The 20,738-nt window shown below is 35.0% G+C and overlaps 1 protein-coding gene across 1 annotated transcript in view; it reads left to right on the top strand.

The window, feature by feature from the left end:
• LOC121407777 (palmitoyltransferase ZDHHC3-like) overlaps window positions 1-20,738 on the top strand; it is an 83,129-nt gene extending 62,391 nt beyond the window's left edge. Inside the window, exons 7-8 of the mRNA XM_041598973.1 lie at window positions 8,082-8,215; window positions 13,909-20,738. Of these exons, the coding sequence (XP_041454907.1) occupies window positions 8,082-8,215; window positions 13,909-14,073 (299 nt within the window). The 3' untranslated portion in view covers window positions 14,074-20,738. The remainder of the gene's footprint in view (window positions 1-8,081; window positions 8,216-13,908) is intronic.

Genomic DNA, 20,738 nt, shown 5'->3' with positions numbered 1-20,738 from the left:
ACCTATTTTCATTCTCTCTGATAGATGGATTGATATTAAGTATCTCTGCAACCATTATTTTTTTGGTCTACAACCATTTTCACTATTCCATATTTGTTATTGATATATATATGTCCTACTTGTATTTTTTTTGCATTCATTACACAGCAGTAGAGATATTTGCTTTGGTGCACTGCAAGTTTTATTGCAAGAATGAAACAACCAAAGAGAAAAAATATGAATGGTTGAAAAACTGAATAATGAATTGTAAGTTATAGAATTATTGATGTGATTGGATTATTTTACATAAAACCTTATATTTTTCCATTTAATTCCAGCACTTGCAGGTGTGTTTTATAAGTGTGTGTTATGTATTAGATACATTGCAGACTATTGCCTACAGTTCTGGCCTTTTAACCTTTCTTAAATTAAACTGCCCTTCATTTGAAAATTGTATTAATTCAATTTATTTACCATTGTTAACTAGGATCAATATTGAGCTTCATTAATTTTTGAGGGAGCTAATCCCACCTGGAGCTGTGACTATTAATGTTTTTTGAAAGCACATCTTTGTAATGACCTCAGGATGATTTATAGCATCTGCTGAAATCCACCTCACGGAAATGATCAACTCAGAAAATGAAAAACTTGAGTGAAGTACCTGTATCACTTTCTACCCTCCAGTGGAATGTGGCAATCTGTTAAATGAAGGTTTACATAAGGAAAGAGAGAAGAGTGCTAAAATACAAATGAGAGAGAGGGGGGGAGGGGAGGAGAAGGGGAGGTGGGTGTATTGCTTACAAAAAATGGGGAAAATGACATCAAACCTCTAAGATATTGTGAAGAAAAAGACATGATCATAATTCATTTAGACTTTCTTTGGAATAGTGGATGAAAAGATAATAAATTGAAATGATTGAATGAATAAATCAGACGAATGATATGGAATATAATTGTAAAACTGTAAAATAAGATTAAATTTGAAAGAATGAATAAAATCAAGAAGCATAATAGAAATCAACCATCATATCATTAAAAAAATGCATTGCCATTGAAACAAATCATTAGACTCCTTCATTGTGGTTTGTAACAAATAAGTTCAGAAACCCAGCCAGGAGATATGCTGTCATTTGTCCAGTGTAGAACCTTGAAGTATCAACCTACTTCCAGCCAACCTTGATTCCAACTGAAGTAGCCCCAAAGCCTTCCTGAGTCATTGCTGACCTTTATAGCATAACCTTTGCAGATCAGCTTCAAGATCTCTAAAAGGCAATATCTTGAAACCCTTTATGCCATCATGGTCAGTGTGGAATAAATGAAATATGAAATCTCAATAAATCGTTAGGTTGCAGCTGTGTGCTTAGCTTTGAAAGGGGAGTGTCATTCTGGTGACCGGAGAGCGTCCGTCTCACAACCGGGAGGTTGGTGGTTCAAACCCCGGCTGCGTCAGACCAAAAGATGGGAGTTGCTGCTACCCTGTTTGGCGTTCAACGATGAAAGGGATAGAGCCTCGCCGATCTGGTGCTGCACAGCGGCTGCCGGGCCCACGATCAAATGGCAAAGTAAATTTTCGGAGTATTTCATGTCTCTGTCAAACAATAAATTATGGATTTCACTAAGAATCTGCTCTTAAACTTGTTATTCTCAAACTTCAGATGGTGTAGAATATCACTCCAAATACGCTTCTCTTTTTTTTCTACAGACATGGTGCCCTTGAATATTTTATGGCCATGATATTCTTCTTCATGGACTAGGATTATTCGAAGGATGGGGTATATAATTTTATTGCCCAAGCAATATCCAAATTGTACATCTATATTTTTTTAAATTTCCACTTTGGAATTTTTAATTCTGTATTCTATTTATTTTTGTGTAGGTACGTCTTCTACCTAGAATTTGATCTATTTGAAGTGGTGAAATATCCCACTAAAATGGCATTGCTACAGGAATCACTAAGTAGGCAGTGGGTTAATTATACAATCTGAAGGTATTAGGTGGAGCTTGAGATGCAGATGATGAATTTGTCATCTTGGTTTGCTTAAAATGGTACGCCCTCTTTATATATATATATATATATATATATATATATACATGAGATCTCGTTTTGTTGTTTGTGTGAGGTTTACTGAAGGAAAACTGATGATTGAGGAAAAGACAAGAGAAAATAAAAAGGAGGGAGAGGAGGACAGGGAGAGTGATAAAAAGAGTGGGAAGGGGTTAGAGAGGGGTAATATAACAGATAAAGAAGGAGCAGAGATAGACTTATAGAGAAGCATAGAGATAGACAGTAATCGAATGAAAAAAAATACTATAATAATACAGACAGTAATAAAAAAAAGTAACAGGCTGTCGGCTAGCGAGTTATAGATGCTGACACAAATAAAGATGGAAGTCAGCAGGCATAAGTTGGATTTAATCAGAAATCCATGGGCATGTTAAAAATGAGGACGGGTACAAAACAGTTGGAACATACGCAAAGAGTCGAGCAGAAAGACTTAAATATACATGTAAAGGAACATGCTTCAAGAGGAGAGTCATTTTAAGAGCTTGAGAGCTTAGAGCATTTATATTTTATTCATTTAGAATTAGATGGAGATAACCTTGCACTTTCGATCACAAAGGAATGTCATCACAAACAGATGCTACCTACATGTACAAGATACTTCATATAGTACATTTTCATCTGTGTCATGTCTTTATATTTCAAAGATGGAATATATATATATATATTCCATGATGATGAAAATGGTTCCCTTTTTTCTGAAAACTTGCTGAACATGTTTTATTTAAAACTAATGTATCTTTTTAGGTAGTTCATATCTTGCTTAGATAGTAAGTACATAATTGGCATCAGTGATGGAAGGAAAACCATCATTTTCTAGGTTATTTAGATGTCAATCCACGTTGGAAATGATCTGATTTATTATAAAAGAAAAGGGAGCATATTTCTCTCTCTAAAAAAAAACGACACCTAAAATGAAATCAACATGACAAAATGAGGCAAAGCTAGTAATAACCCTTTTGTTCCTTTATCAGGCATGGTGGTCAAGCACATTTGCTGATGCTTATATAAGCAAACTTATAAGTAAGACAGATAACAAAGTTGAATGCACTTCTATCAAAGATAGTACACACTGCAATACCCTTTTAGTTTGAAAAGGATTGTTTCAATGCTTGTTGTGTGACTCTAATAAATCAAAGTGCACTGTAAAAACTGTGGTGTTAATACTGACACAAATTGGTGTTAATAGAGGACCACACCCTGAGGTGTTAAAATTCCACCCTAGAGATTGAACATAACACCAAAGAGTGTAAATGTAACAACCAAAGGTGTTGTGATAACACCTTTAGGTGTAAAACTAACACCACCAATTTAACACCGGTGTAAAATAACTGGTGTGGTCCTCTATGTACACCGGTTAACACCACAGTTTTTGCTGTGTGTGTTCGATGGGCAAATTTACAATTTGTCACGTGATTCACTTTTTTTCAACACAGTTACTTTTGATAGGCATCAGGTACTTTATTTCAAAACAGCAAATATGTATTTCTGTTTTATAATAATAATAATAATATAGAGTATTTCTAAAGCGCCAAATCCACATTGATTATGTGCTTAAGGCGCTGAAATATACTTGGTATATCATATTAGTCTAAGATATATTATTCAAGCAAATATATCTTGGGGGAGTTCATATCTTATGCAGATCTCTTACTTGAGTGAAACTCTTATTTTTAACTGTTACAATTTTCTGCAAATTCTTCTTGACATTGTGCATGGTACTGTTGAGTATGACTTAAAAAATCTAATAGTAATACAGTACAAGATTCATTTACAATCCTTCACTAACATAGCATTTTTCTTCAGCCATGAACGGTCACTATACCTATTAGAAACGTAATCGTAAGATTAAACTTGCAAAGCAGAAACTGATTTGTGACCTACGAGACCAAATATATAGATCTTTCTTTGATGACATAAACTGTGAAGCCAATTGGCCTCTGCATGTAATTCTTACATTCTTCTCCATCGAGTTACACCACCTCTTCATTTCTGAAGATTCTTGCGGCAGCACCGGGTGATTGCTTTGTTTCATCAGTCAATCGCCAAGGAGTGATCAGTTAGGTGACTTTGGTTAAGTTAGTCCTCAATCCGTCCTTCAATTATTGCTATGTGTTTGGTGGTTGGGTTTCCTCGCCCTTCCATTTGGCTTGTCATATCTTCGCACATTTACTCTAATTTTTCTGTTTGTGTAAGCGGCTCGTCCACCCACGCAAACACTCATGAGGTTAAGAAAGCTTCCGTGCAGCCGCATTATGACATGAATGCATGATAACATTGACCAGGCTTGGGTTTCACAAAGATCAAGTCTGACTGTGGGTGAAAATCACACTTGCATTTGGAATTGCGTGTCATTGTTGTGAATATTTCATCAGTGAATGGGATCGGTGTAAGCAAGATCAGGGGATACATGCTACCATGCAGCCATTAGTTAAATCACAAGTTAAACATCATGTGCATATTGGCTCTTCAAAATGAGTTTAAACAGAATCCAATGAAATTACCTGCACCCAAGTGTTTATATAAATGAAAAATATGTGCCAAATGGCTTTGGAAGAAAATGTGTGATTGCTGAGAAATGAGCGAAATAAGCACGGAATTTCATCTAAACTTTAATCTCGGGTATTTTCCCAAGCAATATTAATACACTGTCTCACATATCCTTTTCTGTGTCAGTGATCATCAGAATTACCGGTTTTAAGCTAAGATATGATTTCACAAAGATAAGTTTAAATTCATGTACCAGATCTAGATAAATAATAATATGGTGACAATTATCCATAATTTAAAAGACTTTCTGATGAAATAATTGTTTGCAACTACTTTCTTTTACCTTAAAGTCTTTGTGAAACCCTCCCTGGATCCCTTCTTTTAAATAATGTGATATATTCAAATCAGTCCTGACAATGGAAAGCCAGAGATGTCATTAGGATTCAGCTTAGTACTGTAGAAAGATGTTCATAGCTGCATCTGCCTTCTCATTGATTCCATAGGGCTATTATTTCTGATTGGCACTTTGATGCTGGCTTTCCATCTGTTGATTTGAATCAGTGGTCAACTGAGAATAGTTGTTTGCACCATGGCAGATGGTGCTAAGTTATAGGATAGTATATTATAACTGAAAAGAATGATAACAAACAATATTCTTGGTTGTTTTTATTACACCTATACATTGGGACATCTTGAAGCAATTTACCAAAATATATCATCATCCATGCCATTAGGTTATGGGTTGCTTGCATAATTATGATCCAAGCACTTCCTACACTCCCTAGGGAGTATTGCAGTTAGAGCTAAGCTCAAATCATCAATTTCTTAAGGGCACATATTTGACCTTTGCATCCTATCGGCACCCTGTTAACACCTGGGTATAGAGTGGCAAACTGTAGATAAACGCCTTGCCAGAGGATGTGTCACTGTAGGATGTGAACACACGACCCTCTGATTGCAAGGTAAGAGTCAGAACCACGACACCATGACTCCAACGATATACAATGTGTTGTATACCAACTCTGACTATGTCTAGGCCTTGTTACCCCACGCCGTTGTACAAACATGCTTTTGTAATATTTTGTAGATTTTCATCATGATGCTGTTTTCCGATCCATCTACACAAAATGCTCATTAGGAGAGTAACGGGAGGGACATTAATGCCTCTACCGAGGGAGATTATGGATGCTGCCTTGGAATAAAATCTTTGCTCGTCATCTTGTTTTTCTGCCCATTATCTGTTATTCATCCCATACTTTGTCTTCTTTCCCCTAATGAGAGGGGATAAATGTGATCATTAGAGATGGATGGGATATGGTCTACGTAGTGACAGATGAGACCTGGGCACTGTATGATAAAGCTTAGCAATTGATCATTCGGCTGAACTTACGATTGATTGTACACAATAATCAATGAACTTAAACATAGAAGTCAGCTTGGGATCCATCACTAAGTTTTATGACACAGGGCCATGGGTTTAGATAGATCTTGCAATGATGATGGTGGAAGCTTGCCTGCCATTTGAAGAAGTAAAATATTATTAATGGACTTTTACGAGATCATTCGATTTAGTTTAATGTCAATTAGATTCGGGTTGCGTTGAATACGGCAGGATGGATAAGCAAAACGTGTTATCATGCTCAGGGAGATGTTGGTGGTATTATCAAAATGCTAACTTTTAATGATGAGTTGATGGTTTTAGGGATGTGTGGTAATTGTTGTTTCCTTATAAAGAAGACGTAATTCCACTCACAAGCTTAATGGTGTGAAGATTATGCAAGTGTGAATTATGGCTGCACGACTGGGATGAAACTAGATCATATTGATTTTTTTTTGCTTTGCTTTTTATGTAAAATAAAGAATGTTTTGCTCTTAAAAGAATATACAGAAAAAAAGTAAAAAAAAAACAAGGGTGGAAATCATTTGAAAGAAAGTGAGATTTAAAGGAGAGGAGTAGGATGAAGTTGAATATGATGAGAGACTTGAGAGAGAAAATTTAAAGTTAAGATGGAGAAGGAGATAAAAAGAACAAAATGGGGGGAATAGATGTCGGGGAGAGCAATAACCAGGACAGCTTCAGCCTATCCTAGGCCCTGAGGATGGATGATAGCAAAGATCTAGTCCGGCAGATAGAATGGGAAGGTAGTGAGAGTGAATGAGAGAGGAAAGAGTGAGAGGTGGGGGGGGGGGGTGAGTAGAGGCACTTAAGCCAAAGTGTCATTGAAAAGTAGGCTTTGTTTGTCAGAGTGACGCTCACGTATGAATGTTATTTGGAGAGGGATCGCAAAGTGGTATCCCAAACTGCCTCGGTGCTGATAGTCCAGTAAAGAGATAGATCGTTGGAGTATCAACCTCATAGTGCAATTGCATTGTTTGTTATTCTTTACAATAATTGGAGGCAAGACATGTGATCCGTTTGGCTTTGAGTTATATTTTTACTGGGACTCCAGTTTAAATACAAAGAATCAACTTTCAACTGTGTTTGCAAAACAAGCTCAGTTTGCCTTGCTTTTGTTTTTGGATGATAGACCATCAGATCCCCCCCCCCCTCTCTCCTTTTTCTCCTCTTCTCTCTCCCCTCCGCGTATCTCTCCATGCCATATTGATGACAGAATTAGCCAAAACCCATTTGTCTTATTTACATAGGAAAGAGGACAGTATGGAATGATTATAAGAAAGATAATAAAGTATAAGATATAAATATTATTTTTTGCATTCGACAAAAGATCTAGTGAAAAGGGAATTGGAAATACAGATAAACAACATGAAATGGGTCATTTCATGTATTGAATGTTTCAAATGCACAAATTTGTGATAGTACCTCCAATATGACTTCCAGATTAAATTCTTCATGTACCAAAGTCTCCACTTCACACAGCCAAATTCACACATTTAAGCTCAAATATTCTTTCATCTCTTTTGTTTTCTCGCTTTAAAAAAATAAAATAACTTACTGTTTAGTTTACAGGTCTTAGCTCTTGATTCATGCCATTTATGTTCATGTCATGTTTATGCCTACTTGTATGCATTATGAAATGTGCTGGCTCAGTTGGTAGAGCGTCCATCTCACAACTGTGAAGTCGGGAGTTCAATAACCTGCTGCATCAAAGATGGGAGTAGCTGCTATCCTGTTTGACGTTCAACAATAAATGATGATGAAAATCCATATTTTATTGTTGGAAATGAAATACTCCGAAAATTTGCTTCGCCCAATTGATCGTGGGCCCGGCAGATCAACAAGGCTCTATCCCTTTAATCGTTGAATGCCAAACAGGGTAGCAGCAACTCCCATCTTTTAACATCTTTTGGTCTGACGCAGCCGGGATTTGAACCTTGACCTCCCGGTTGTGAGACGGACGCTCTACCAACTGAGTCAACACACCGGTTAAAAGGGTTAGAGCTACGTTGATTTGGCACTGCACAGTGGCTGCCGGGCCCAAGATCAATTGGGCAAAATGAATTTCTATTCTGATTTCTATTTTAATTTTTTTTTCACTTTCAAATTAAATAATTAATACCATTTTGTGACTTTATCTTTCTGTTTCATCAGGTGAATGCAGCTATTACTCGCCACCAGCCACGGTTATATTTATGTTAGCACTGACTGTAGAAGCCATGCTATTTGTACTCTTCACAGCGATCATGTTTGGCACACAGGTTCATGCTATCTGTACAGATGAAACGGTAAGATCCAGTTCCATTTATACATTTTACCAGGGGGCTGTTGCACAAACAGTTAAGTTAAACATAATTTTGTAGAATTAGTCAGATCATGCAAAGAGGCTACATAGCAATCAGTGAGATTGCATATTAAATACCATTGCATTACTCATAACAAACTTTGAGGCACCTTAACTCTTTGTGAATCCGCCTGGTGTCCCCTAAACATTGGAATAGGAATTTTCACTGGATGATTTCAAGTATAGCTCTAGGTGTATTGGGCTTCATTATTTACCATCCCTTTTCTGGTTTCAATAATACCAAGATCTTCCATTTTTGTTTTGATGATTTATTTTATGACAAGAAGTGGCGAGAATTGCTCTGTACCCTTCCATTATAATGGAAAGTATGGAATGAGTCAAACTGAAAGAAAAGCAGAGAAAGTGCAAAAAATGTGTATGGTTTGATGTATAATCCTACAAAACATCTTACTATCATTCTTTCATCATGGTCATCACTCCATAGTTTTGTTCCCTTGAATGGAGATAGATGGATTTACCTCACACTTGCAGCCATCTGCCGTACCTTCTTTCACTCTATAAATATCAATTTTTTTCTCTTTGATTCAAAGAATAAAAAAGTCACCTTGCCATGACAAAATGACATTCATTGAAAAAGGAGACAAAAATTATACTTAATTCTACATGTCACACCTGCGTGACAGTACGTCATACCTGAAAGAAGCTAAGAATGTGATATGAATGTCCTTCGTGTTTAATGGAAGCTCAAGGCTCAGTTAGCCAGGTCACATTTCCGTCTCTGTACCTGTCAGCATAATACCTGTACACCATATCCTCCTTCATGACACTTTGTTCATGCACATTCAGGTTTTCAATGACAGGTGTCACATTACAGAAGATCCAGAAAGGATGTCGGAATTCAAGAGGATACCTCGGTCTCGCGTAAACCCTATCACATTGTCACGAGATCTGATGTAAATGGTGCAGCCAATTTTAGTCCTTTTGTTTGGGGAGACATGTTCTTGAAAGCTTTGGCTTCATGAATGTTTCATTGAGAAGAAGAGGCAGCTTACCTGCACTATGCACATAGATTCATTGGTTTCAGAATACGGTATATTGAAAGGGTCATGGTAAAATAAAAATATTGTTCAGGTGATGGTGGTACAGATGTGTGGATATTTTCATTAAAAAATCAAGATCTCTATGCTGTGAATAATTACACAGTAGTATTTTCAAATAAGTCTGGCAACCAAATTACCACTAACACTATAAATGATTGAGAAGACAACAACAACCAAACTGAAATACAAATTATTATACAATATTACCCCCCTCATTTTCCATAGGCACCGCATTCTTCCAACTTTGGTCCCCCCAAATAAGCAAGCAGTAAATATTATTTACCGGGTAGATCTAATGCTCTAGAGTGTTAGAATCTATTTTGCTAAAATTGAAATGTAGTCACTGGTATTGTATGTACCTGTAAATTATAACTGATTGATTTGTGTGAGAGGAAACACTAAATACTTTATTCAGTAGCCTGTTAGTAAAAACTTTGAGTTCAAACACAACTCCGAAATTTGTTACAAGCTCTACTTTTAAATAATCTGAGGCATTTGTTTAAGACTTTTGTTTCAGTTTGAGATGCAACTGATCGCAAATTTATAGGCAGTTTGAAATTTCTGAAAAACACTCTGTTTGTAGTTCTTTGTGCACATAGCATAGTTTTTACTTGCTTTCTGACCCATAGATGAAGTACCTCTCGTTATATTGAAGTTAATGACTCCTGTGACCACTTTTAAACTGCAATTGAGTGCTCTCTCATATTACCTGTGATCAAATCCCTTCTCATAAGATCTTCTTCAATTGATTAACCTGAATATCACAATCTTGAGGAAAATTCCTCATCTAGGCAATGCTGTCTTGATAAGGGCATGGGAACCATTGATAAAAGTTATCTTCAATGACCATCCCACCATTTCATACGAAAAAAAAATTTGTAATTTGAATGATGATTCCAGTGAAAAATAAGGCTAATGGGTGATTCCATACGTGTCGTACGGGACATTTAGAGAGCATTTGACAGTTTTTTTGACAGACCAAAAAAAAAAAATATTCTAGTAACTATAGGTGATCATCAAGTACTACCAGAGTGTTAGAACAACCAAGACTTAACATGACTTGAATTCACATCCTGTATAATACAGATTTAAAATAGTAATGTGTCGTACGGACGCAGAAAAAGTGGCTTTTTTAGAAACCTCAAGTTTGTACTCAAAAATCTGTGAGTTGGGCAGATAAATTTCATAGAAACTGAACTCAAATTGACATTCAATTACCCAAGAACGAACACATTTATAAAAGAAAGCAAAATAAACATTCATGAATAAATAAAGCAAATTATAATTTTTTAGAACATTGTGGCGTACGGGACATTCAAAATGTGTCGTACGGGACATCTCTAAATTGAAGTCAAAATTTCTTACTTTATGTCACTTTGACTTCTTCAATCACATTATTTGGCTGATGATAATGATAATCCTATCAAACTAAGACATTCATTAGGTTAGAAACCGCTATAAGTTGAATATTTCTGTCAAAATATCATAAACAAAATAATGTGTCGTACGGGACAATTGTGTGTCGTACAGGACACTTCTGTGTTGTACGGGACACTTGTGTGTTGTACGGGACACTTATGTGTTGTACAGGCACTTGCGTGTTGTACTGGGCAGCCTGAATAAAAAAAATGAACTTTTCATCAATCAGAAGGAGCATTGCCCCTTTATTTAGGTATCATAGTAAAATATTACACTACTTACGACTTATTGAAAGCATGTTGAAATTTATGATATTTTTTTGAAGTTCTAGTGTGGAATCGCCCTAATGATGAATATTTAACACGTGTGAAACCAAACTAGAACATGATTAGAATCACGAACGTTAATCAGTCATGATTACAATAGCAGTCATCATTACAATGATGATTCAAGATTCACGTGTGAAAAGTCCCTATATATGTATTTCTATTGCAACCATCTTTCTTCTCTTTTTTATGCGGTTGATTGTTTATTTTACTTGAATTTTTCCCTTTTACTTTCTCTTTTTCCATTCAATTTCAACCCGACCTTTTTTTTATTTGTATCTAGGCCCCCCTTTACACTATCTACATGCCTCTCTTTTTTTAGTCTCTTATGTTGTACTCCATATTTGTGATGGTACCTCCAAATGTCCAATAACAGTGTGTATTGTTTTCACTTTTTATACTTTTTATAGTCTTAATTGCCCTCTCTCTTTCTCCATCCTTCTCCCCTCAATCTCCTTTCATCCTTCACCTACCTTCTTTCCTTTCATTTCTCACTCTCCTTTCTCTCTCTCTTCTTTCCTTCTCAATCTTTCCTCTTCTGCACAGAAGACTGCAATTTACAGTTCTTTGTCTATTTTTTCAAGATTGCTTATGATTTATTTACCTAACTTAATTGTCTCAACTTCTCATGAGATCCACTCTCCTGTTTTGTGCTCTTGTTTGGGTGTTTTGCCATCTTGAATTCTACCTTGTTTCAAGTTCTGTTTGTCTCCCCCCCCATCCTTTATCTTTCACCGTTTCTCACCATCTCATAGACTACCATCACCATTCCTTCAATTTGAATCTCTTGGGCATTCATTTACATACATTAGATGTGGGTAACATGAGCCTCTTTTCTCTCTCTCGGGAGTAGTTCTTGACTCGGCTTCTAGTTTTTTGCACTTCTTTCAGAATGTCACGTTTCAGACGGCGAGAGATATAGAGCGATAGTCAATTTTTGCTCGTAGTTCTTTAAATTGTCATGAGACATTGGTGCTAAGAAGGGCTCCAGACTGTCTGTTGATTTGACAGGCCCTTGTGCCCCTCATGTTGGGCATGTTTACATTCTGTAAGTAAGCATTAGCGATGATTTAAAGCATAATCATTTTCAATGTAGTGTTTGTCAGGTGTGATTATGGCGCATTCATCAGCAATACTTTTCTGTGGAGCAGTGGATGTGTGATCCAAGAATTTAGAGTGGAATCCAATGCACTCCTGCCCTCATTACCTAATTCTTCTGAGAGGACTCAAAAGCTGTCAGTCATCTTTTTGTACATTTTAAGCATATTTTGCTTTCTTTTAAGTAATCTGATATGAATCAAACCAGCCAATCAATCAATCAATCAATCAATCAAGAATTTATCTAATGCATTTATTGAAAGTGGTTTAAGAAATATATAAATACAAGACTTTGTGGGAATTTAAATTTGGTATGTAGGTGCCCTCATAACCCAGTCCCTCTGATAGGATTTAAAGCTGTTAATCAAATACATTGTTTTATCTATTGCTTTTTAGTTGTCTGATATGAATCAAATCATTAAAATCAATAAAGAAATCAATCAATCAATTAATCCATAATTCAAAGTGGTTAGAGACATAATTGAAAATACAGGTTTTGTGAACAAACTAATGTTGAGTGTTTTTTTACCACCAGAATCCAGTCCTTAGGGTACTTAATGCTGTCAGTCATCTGTTGAAGAATTCATTGTTTTCTTTGCAAACCAATTGAAAACCAGTCAGTTCATGAATTATCTACTCATGATTTAAACATTGTAATAGCTGATAAATGAATTAATGAAAGTAGAAGTTATTTGTGTGAATTCAAGTCGGTATGTTTAGCCATTGACTAAGCATCATACAAGGGGGGAATTCAAGACATTTGCACTGTAATCCACACCAACATCATGTTTCGAGTTATTGATGTTTACCTAGGATGTGAGTGGGTAAAATGCATAAAAGCCAGCATGAATGTCATCAGGACTAGTGATCTACTAAAAAGAGTACGGGAAAGAGTGGGAGAGAGTGATAATACTGACAATGTATTAGATTTCTTTGGTCAGCAAATGCATTTGTGTTGGAGAGTATAAGTAAATGAAAGAAACAGAGACAGAGAGAGAGAGAGAGAGAGGTCTTTAATATTTATAAATTAGCAAATGCACATGATTGAAAGAGAGAGAATTATGAGAAGAAGAGAAACAGATGAAAACGTGATGGTGAGGGTTTTCAGTTGAATAAACAAATGACTCTGAATATTGGTTTATGGATTGAGAAGTATTAGGGGCTCAGAAGGTCTTATATTTTGGGCATCATCCACTGGCAAGGGAACCCATCGTGTAATTGATATATCTCGTGGCTCTTAAATTGGGGCAATTCATTCTTATTCCATTCTGCTGTTGTATGATAAGAAAATTGTGGTGATATTCTCTTATGGCCTCCATATTAGGGGATTGTAAGTGGAGAGGATCTCCAGACAGGATAATTATTGAGCGATTTAAGTAGATGGAATCATAATTGCTAACTACCCCCCCCCCACACACACACATCATAAATATGAGAATGAACTCCATTTCCTGAATAAATCCCTACTGCTATTGAATGGCTAGAAATGATGGTCATCTATTTACATATCTCAGGCTAGTTTTTAATGGTTTATATCCTAACCTTTTACTTTTTATAGTTTAATTTGGTTAAATCTGGTTTAATTCATATAAAGTATCTTATATAATTTCAACACTAGCTGTTTAATTTTTTAAGTTAGGACTTGATCCTTGCAATATATTCAACTCAATGTACTTTAATCCATTCGTCTGTTTCTTCCAGTGATAATTTATTTCCTTTGGTGAATCTTTCAGGGTATTGAGCAGCTGAAGAAACAGAAGGCCACGTGGCAGAAGAAGACACGATGCCTGGCATTCCGGATGGTCTGTGGCAGTAAGCTGTCATTAGGTTGGCTCAACCCTTTCGTCACACCCAACCATAATGTAGGCAAGGAACTCACCTACTTGTACCATGTATAGCCTCCGCCGATGATGTCATCGCAGTCATCGCTTTCTCTCAGGGTGCGTGCTTCAGTGGGATAGACCCATTGCCATTATGTTGTGAATTGCAGCCTTGCCCAGCTGATCATTGTGAAGGATGTCCAAGGATACCCTGATATGGCGACATTTTTCTCCTACACCGATTGAAGTGCCTGTGGTTGTCATGGATAATGAATGAATGAATGACCTACGACATTGAACTTTGACCTCGGTTGGCCCTGTAATGGTTGCTTTGAGAATATTTGGTAGTGTTTAAATTATTTGTAAGTTACACTCATCTTTGCGCATGACTGGTGACCATTTCCTCTTATTTCCATCCGCTAAATTTGAAATCTGGTCCCCGTCTTACAAAGAGTTATGATTGATCCTATCAATCTCAACAATGGAAATCCATGGATGTCATAATCTTTCATACATGAAATGTGCACAGTGTTCTTTTGTAAACAAGGAAGAACACTGTGTATTGTCAAGGCAATGATGTATGCATGTGTATACATCATATTGAGAAAGCCTTGTGGACAATTACAGGCATTTTAGATGTTGGGATTGCTAGCTTTCCATAGTTGCGGTTGATAGGAGCAATCGCAACCCTCTGTAGGACGGGGTCCTGTCTTAAAAAGAGTTACAATTGATCAGATCATTCTCAAATATATGGAAATCCAACAATGTCATAATTTTTTTTTTCCCGAAAATTTTGTTGATGTCCTTTGAAAACAAAAAGAAGCATACTGAAATGTCAAGAAAACAGATAATGTGTAGATGTACATCATTTCTAGTAATTATTTTGAACAAACACGTTTTTTTATGTTGATGTTGCTGGCTTTCCATAGTTACGACAGATCAGATCAATCGCAACTCTTTGTAAGGGGAGCCCCAGGTCTTTCGGAACTAAATTTGTAATCCAGCATTTGTATGAACAATTAAAATATATTTTAAAAAAATTTATTAGGGTTACTGGAAATGCACTCCCTTCATTTTGAAACCAAGGATTTTACAAAACCAAGGATTTGTAAAATCCTTTGTAATTTACAAAGAGCTTTATGAAACAACATGTAGTTTCATTAAGATGAGATGCACTGCCATGTTTCATGACATTACAAGTGGCAAGTTAAATGCGAATGTTTCGAGCTATTAAAATGATGTAGTTTGATTGGTCAAGAGAAAATTGTAATAGAATTCTAGCATTTATTATTGATAACAAGTTTTATGGAACAAGGCTCAAGATATACTGTCTTCAAATTGTATCTTACGGTACTCCTGCATCATAAATATATGGTCTACTAATGGAAATAATAACAATTTGCAGATGAATGCTAGTGGTTTGAACTCTCAAACATGATGCAAATTTGTGTGCTTTGATATGTAGGATGTGAGAGAATCATCATATTACATGCCACCATGCAAACCTTTAAACAACATCAGAACTAAGTTATAAGAGAAATATCAGTATAGCACTCAGCATCTTATGGGATGTATTGGAATTTGGCAAGTCAATGTTGTATTTGCCTGTGAATAGGAATATGAGCAATAAAAAAAAAACGGTTCTCTCCTCCTCCAGTAAAACAAATCGGAGGCATGAAATTTGTATGCGTGTCCTGAGACTGAAATGCTAAAATTTACTTATATTATTAATACCAAGGAGGGTTATTTTAGTAATACCTCGGGCTTAAACATAAAAATTATGATGGTAATGACTTTGGTAACATGGCTCGGTCACAAATTGAAGTGGGGGATTCAATGGTAATTGCAATAAATGTTATAAAGTTAAAAGTTATCAGGAGAGTCAGTTTTGTGCAAAGGGCCTCTTATCTTTCCATGTAGCAGTGATGGCAGGGTTATGTACAGTATGTATGTCATGACTTAACATTCCCTTCCCCTCTTTTGGGGGGAACGATTCCTTGATTGGGATCAGCATGGAGGGCATATTTGGAACTTTTTTAATCTCTTAGCACAGAACTAAATTATTCAGGCCAACCACTTTATTAGAATAATTCATAATAGCAAAGAAAGATAAACTAACTAGTTTAAAAGTTAAGCCATCCCCGACAATACTCTACAAGAAGGATGTAATGGAAGAAGAAGAAAGTGGTTTGAATAAGTAGAGAAATATTAAACAAGCATAATGCTAAAAATATTATTAAAATAGGATGTGAGAAATGATAATTTTTTTTTATATTTTAAAGTTAAAGTGAAACATGTACCATTTTGATGATACACAAATGAAAGATTTAATACACTATTTCCTTAGGATTCGGCTGTTATTACAGTTTTTAGTTTCATGTAAATTAGGCAACTCATATGACATCCCTAGTTTGTGGAATCTATATCCATTTGCAACAAATTTACCAGAAATAAGGATATCAGAAGATGGTATTTTTCTAGCTTTTGTTGTGAAGAGAGTAATTCAAGATTATCTATTTGTCATGTTTTATGGAAGTTTTTTTTGTTATGAACCAAACTTTGAGCTTTGAAACTTTGCATTTTGGTAGAGGGGGAAAAAGCATGTAGCATTTTGTATGTATTTGATTTTGATTAGTGCTTCATGCACAAACTCCTGGTCATGCCCATAACACAAAGCTTAGCAATTGATCATAACGTTGATTAGTATAATTGATTGCACATAATAATAAATGTGATCATTCATAAAATCAGCCGTTCAATCGATCACTAAGTTTTGTGTTATGTGGCCATATGTAAGTATATGACAAGCTTGAGGTGCAATGGTGATATAGAAATGTAAAAAAAAATGACCAAACATTTTAGAATTTTATAAGGAAAAACTTATTTGAAATAGACCTGATGTCGTCTGTCATTTCAGCTACATGTACATATTTTGTACTAGAAATTTGCAGAAATGACATTGAAATATATATGTAGGCTTTATTATTCATATTGATATTGAGAGTTATATGAACATCTCCATAGTGGGTGGAGATACAAGAAGAGACTCAATGTACATGTCTCTAATAAAACGTGATTGAGAATATATTTTTCTTTATCAAAATTATGCAGTGGAATAATGTGCATTATTTGATTACACGAACAAATAATGTGCCAACAAGATTTTGGAAACTAAATTTATTTTGTGAATAATCCTTTTTGTGGGAATATATAGATATGAATAATGAAATAGTGGTATTTTATATTTGAATACAAACCACTGCGTAGGTGATTAATAGATCTATGCAGGATTATAATGTGTTTCATTTCAAAATCTACTGAATTATTGGCTGAAGAATGTATTTTCTCTGAATTTTGGTTTCATAATAATATTTTGGATGGTGATGGGTTTGAAGCATTTGTCTGTGTAGTAATTTTCACTTTTTTCCCTTTTTCTCTCCCCATTTCGCATGTAACATTTGTTATGAATTTGTGGTACGTACAGACCCTGTAGCTAATAAGCTAGTTTGGAGTTCCATTATGCGCATGATCAGAAGATTCTACGCCTGATCAGACAAAGGTCATTTGTACTAAAGTGACATGGTGGTTTAATATTTCATGACATAAGCACCAGCTTTGATGTCTCAATTATTCATATATTCTTTTGAATTGTGTTTATTTTTCCACAAAAAACAACAATGTCAACTATCCACTAGTATTTGACAGCGAAATACATTATTATAATCTGCTAATGCATTCAAATTAGTGCAACAAATATCTTCATTGGTGTGCTGTTCTAGTCACCTGGTCTGTGCAATTTCTGCATCCTGCTATGTAAGGAATACTTACATGATATCTTGTTTTGAAATCTTCCTATCATAATGAAAGAAATGAAAGTCAGTTGCCCATGACGTAACTCCGAACTGGTCTATTATGAAAACATGCAGCAGGTGACACAAAACTTGCAAGTCAGTTTTACATTCCCAATTCAACTTACCAATGTGTCATCTCATCTATTTGCAAGTACACAGCCTTTGATACTGAAAACTAAATACAGGCTAAAAAATACACTCTTTCTTTATTGTAAATTCATGTGATTTCATTTGTTTCTTTATTATATTGATTTATAACAGAATTCCCTTTAGGAACAGTATTTCACTGATGGGGCAAAATAAATTGTGTCTTGCAGATATTCTAACCAATACCAATCAATGCTCAGAGTAGTTATCATGCAATTGCACTGTCAGTTTTGATTAGGAATTTGGTTACTTGGACTGAATTTGGTTTGACAAAACCCTTTATTATACTATAGGTATCACTTGAATAGGAAATTTATGGAAGTGTATTCCTTTTATTAACATATTTTTTATGCATTTGTTCACCTTAAAGCAATCACTCAACTTTGATATCTGAAGCCTTAGTAAAGCATTGGCTTGTATTTATAGATAAGAGCCATTCATCCCCATGTGCTTTGGCTTGCATGTTGATTATCTCAAGTTGGCGTAATGATAGAGTTGGCATTGTACAGTAGATATCAGATAGAGCTGTTGCAAACAATTAATGACAATTGGCATGGAAGACATTAATGCTGGATAAATTACCTTGTGAACACATGTCTAATGTTTTACGATTGGCAACTAAAGAATTTTGTTGTATAATGTACAGGTACTTTGACTCTGTATAAAAAAATATAGGAAGAATGGGGGGGGGGGGCTTATACAGCATTTATGGAAAGGCTTTAACCATGCGAAGATGTGTTATTATTCTTGTTTTATTATGATATTATTGTGATAGGTTACCTATCGCCGTCAGTCTTTCATGCAAGAGGCATATATATATATCTGTATATTAATGTGTAGAATGAATTGACTGTATAACTAAATTGGGAGAAACCCACAATTTGCCTTATCACAAAGTTGACTATATAGAACAATTTAAATATCTGAGTGGTTTGAAAGATGAATTTATAATTGATTAAAACATATTTAGATAGTTTTATTCTTCATTTCATTTTCATCATGTAAAGGTTCTTAACCCGTCTAAAGAATTGAAATTACAATGAAACTGGATAACTTCAGTTCACATTCCACTTTAGTTTTTCTACTCTTGCAAAGCTATATCATCATATTCTGGAATCAATCTATTTAACTTTGAATTGTTATGTTCCCATGAAAACTTTATTATTACAATTGGTAAATATAGTTTTACATGCAGACATTTCATTGTGATATCTAGCTTTATGGTATATTTATCAGTGTGATTTAAAAAAATGAGAATATATTTGTTTGAAAATGAAAATAGCCAAATGCTAATATTTTCATAATACTGACAGTAGAAATCATGCCTCAAATTCGAGTAATACATTTGACCTATTCAAGGTGTGAAAATGTGGACTTTTGTCTCTAGGATAGTACTACAATTTGTAAAGGTTATTCAGTGTAGCATAAAAAAATAGCTTTGTAATGAATTCACTACTTTGAAATATGTTTTTTTTCTATTCATACTTTTGTGTTCAATATTGATGTTTATTTGGCTACTGCCAAGAAAATATTTTCCTGTAGGATTCTTGAAATATTTCATTATCATTTATTAGTATAAAGAATGATATATTGAGTTTGTGACATTTCAATAGCTCTAAAGCCATCCTAACAATCTTTGAAAACTACTTTTTTTTTAAAAGAGATATCTAGAAGAAAATTAAAGCAAAAATTGGGACTCCAAAGAATTGCTACTGCAATAGAGAGTGATTGGTAGAAAGTTGACAATGAATAGTATGGAACTAATGAAATCTGAAGAAATATTTGTTATCTATTTATTTTTGTCAATGCTTTTAAACTCAACTTCTTGTGAAATAGGCCTTGAAGAAAAAAAAAGTATTTTGACAAATTTATAATATATATGAATCTTTGTTCTATTAGAATTGACTGTCAACTTTCAGCTTTGTAATTTTCTTAAACAAGGCATTAGCATATTGTGTCTCGCCCACTTGTGAAAATAACTAGAAATATTGCAATCTCCTTCGTCACGCAACAGAATTGTATCGTATCCTGGTATAGAATGTAATAACAAATAAAATTTGGGCCATTCTTGGTCAGGTGTGTGACTGAAATTATGGACAAATCATGACTTTAATTAGTTATAAATCTAAAAAAAATTAGGGATTTAGTAAATTAAAGGGTGTATGACATTAACATCTGTAGTCAGCTATCATTTGGAAATATTTTTTACTGTCTCCAATATGCAGATTTCTAATTAACTAAAAGTCAAGATTTGTCATTATTTCGGTCACACACGTGACCAAGAATGGCCAATTTGAAATGGGCTATTTCATGAAATGCCTTTCCCTTTCACCTTCCCCTGGGATATGAATAACATGTGTGAAGGTTTATGTGATTTCACGGTGACACCACAAGTGCTCCTGTGACATATGCTCCGGTCTTATCTAGGACGGTATAGGGTTAGAGCTAAGATTGTAATAGAGTTTTTGGTTCAGAATAATGTAAAGAATAAGATAAGGGTTTATTTACTTTTGGAGGCGAGGTCTCCTGTTTTGCTTAACGTGCAGATTTTACATCAGAGCAATTGTCGCCGAAGCGAATGTCATGTAACCAATTTCACTTTTACAATTTCACTTTTACAATTTTACTTTTAGTGAATCTCAGAAACCATATTTCAAATTTCATATTCTAAGTATTCACTCTATATGTCACACGATTGATTCCAGTAGTAGTATACAGTATGTCACATTTTATTTCAACACTAAA

Source organism: Lytechinus variegatus, chromosome 2, assembly GCF_018143015.1.
Source record: "Lytechinus variegatus isolate NC3 chromosome 2, Lvar_3.0, whole genome shotgun sequence".
In the NCBI taxonomy this organism is placed as follows: domain Eukaryota; kingdom Metazoa; phylum Echinodermata; class Echinoidea; order Temnopleuroida; family Toxopneustidae; genus Lytechinus; species Lytechinus variegatus.
The sequence above is the reverse complement of the archived record's forward strand: the minus strand, read 5'-3'. Positions and strand labels throughout refer to the sequence as shown.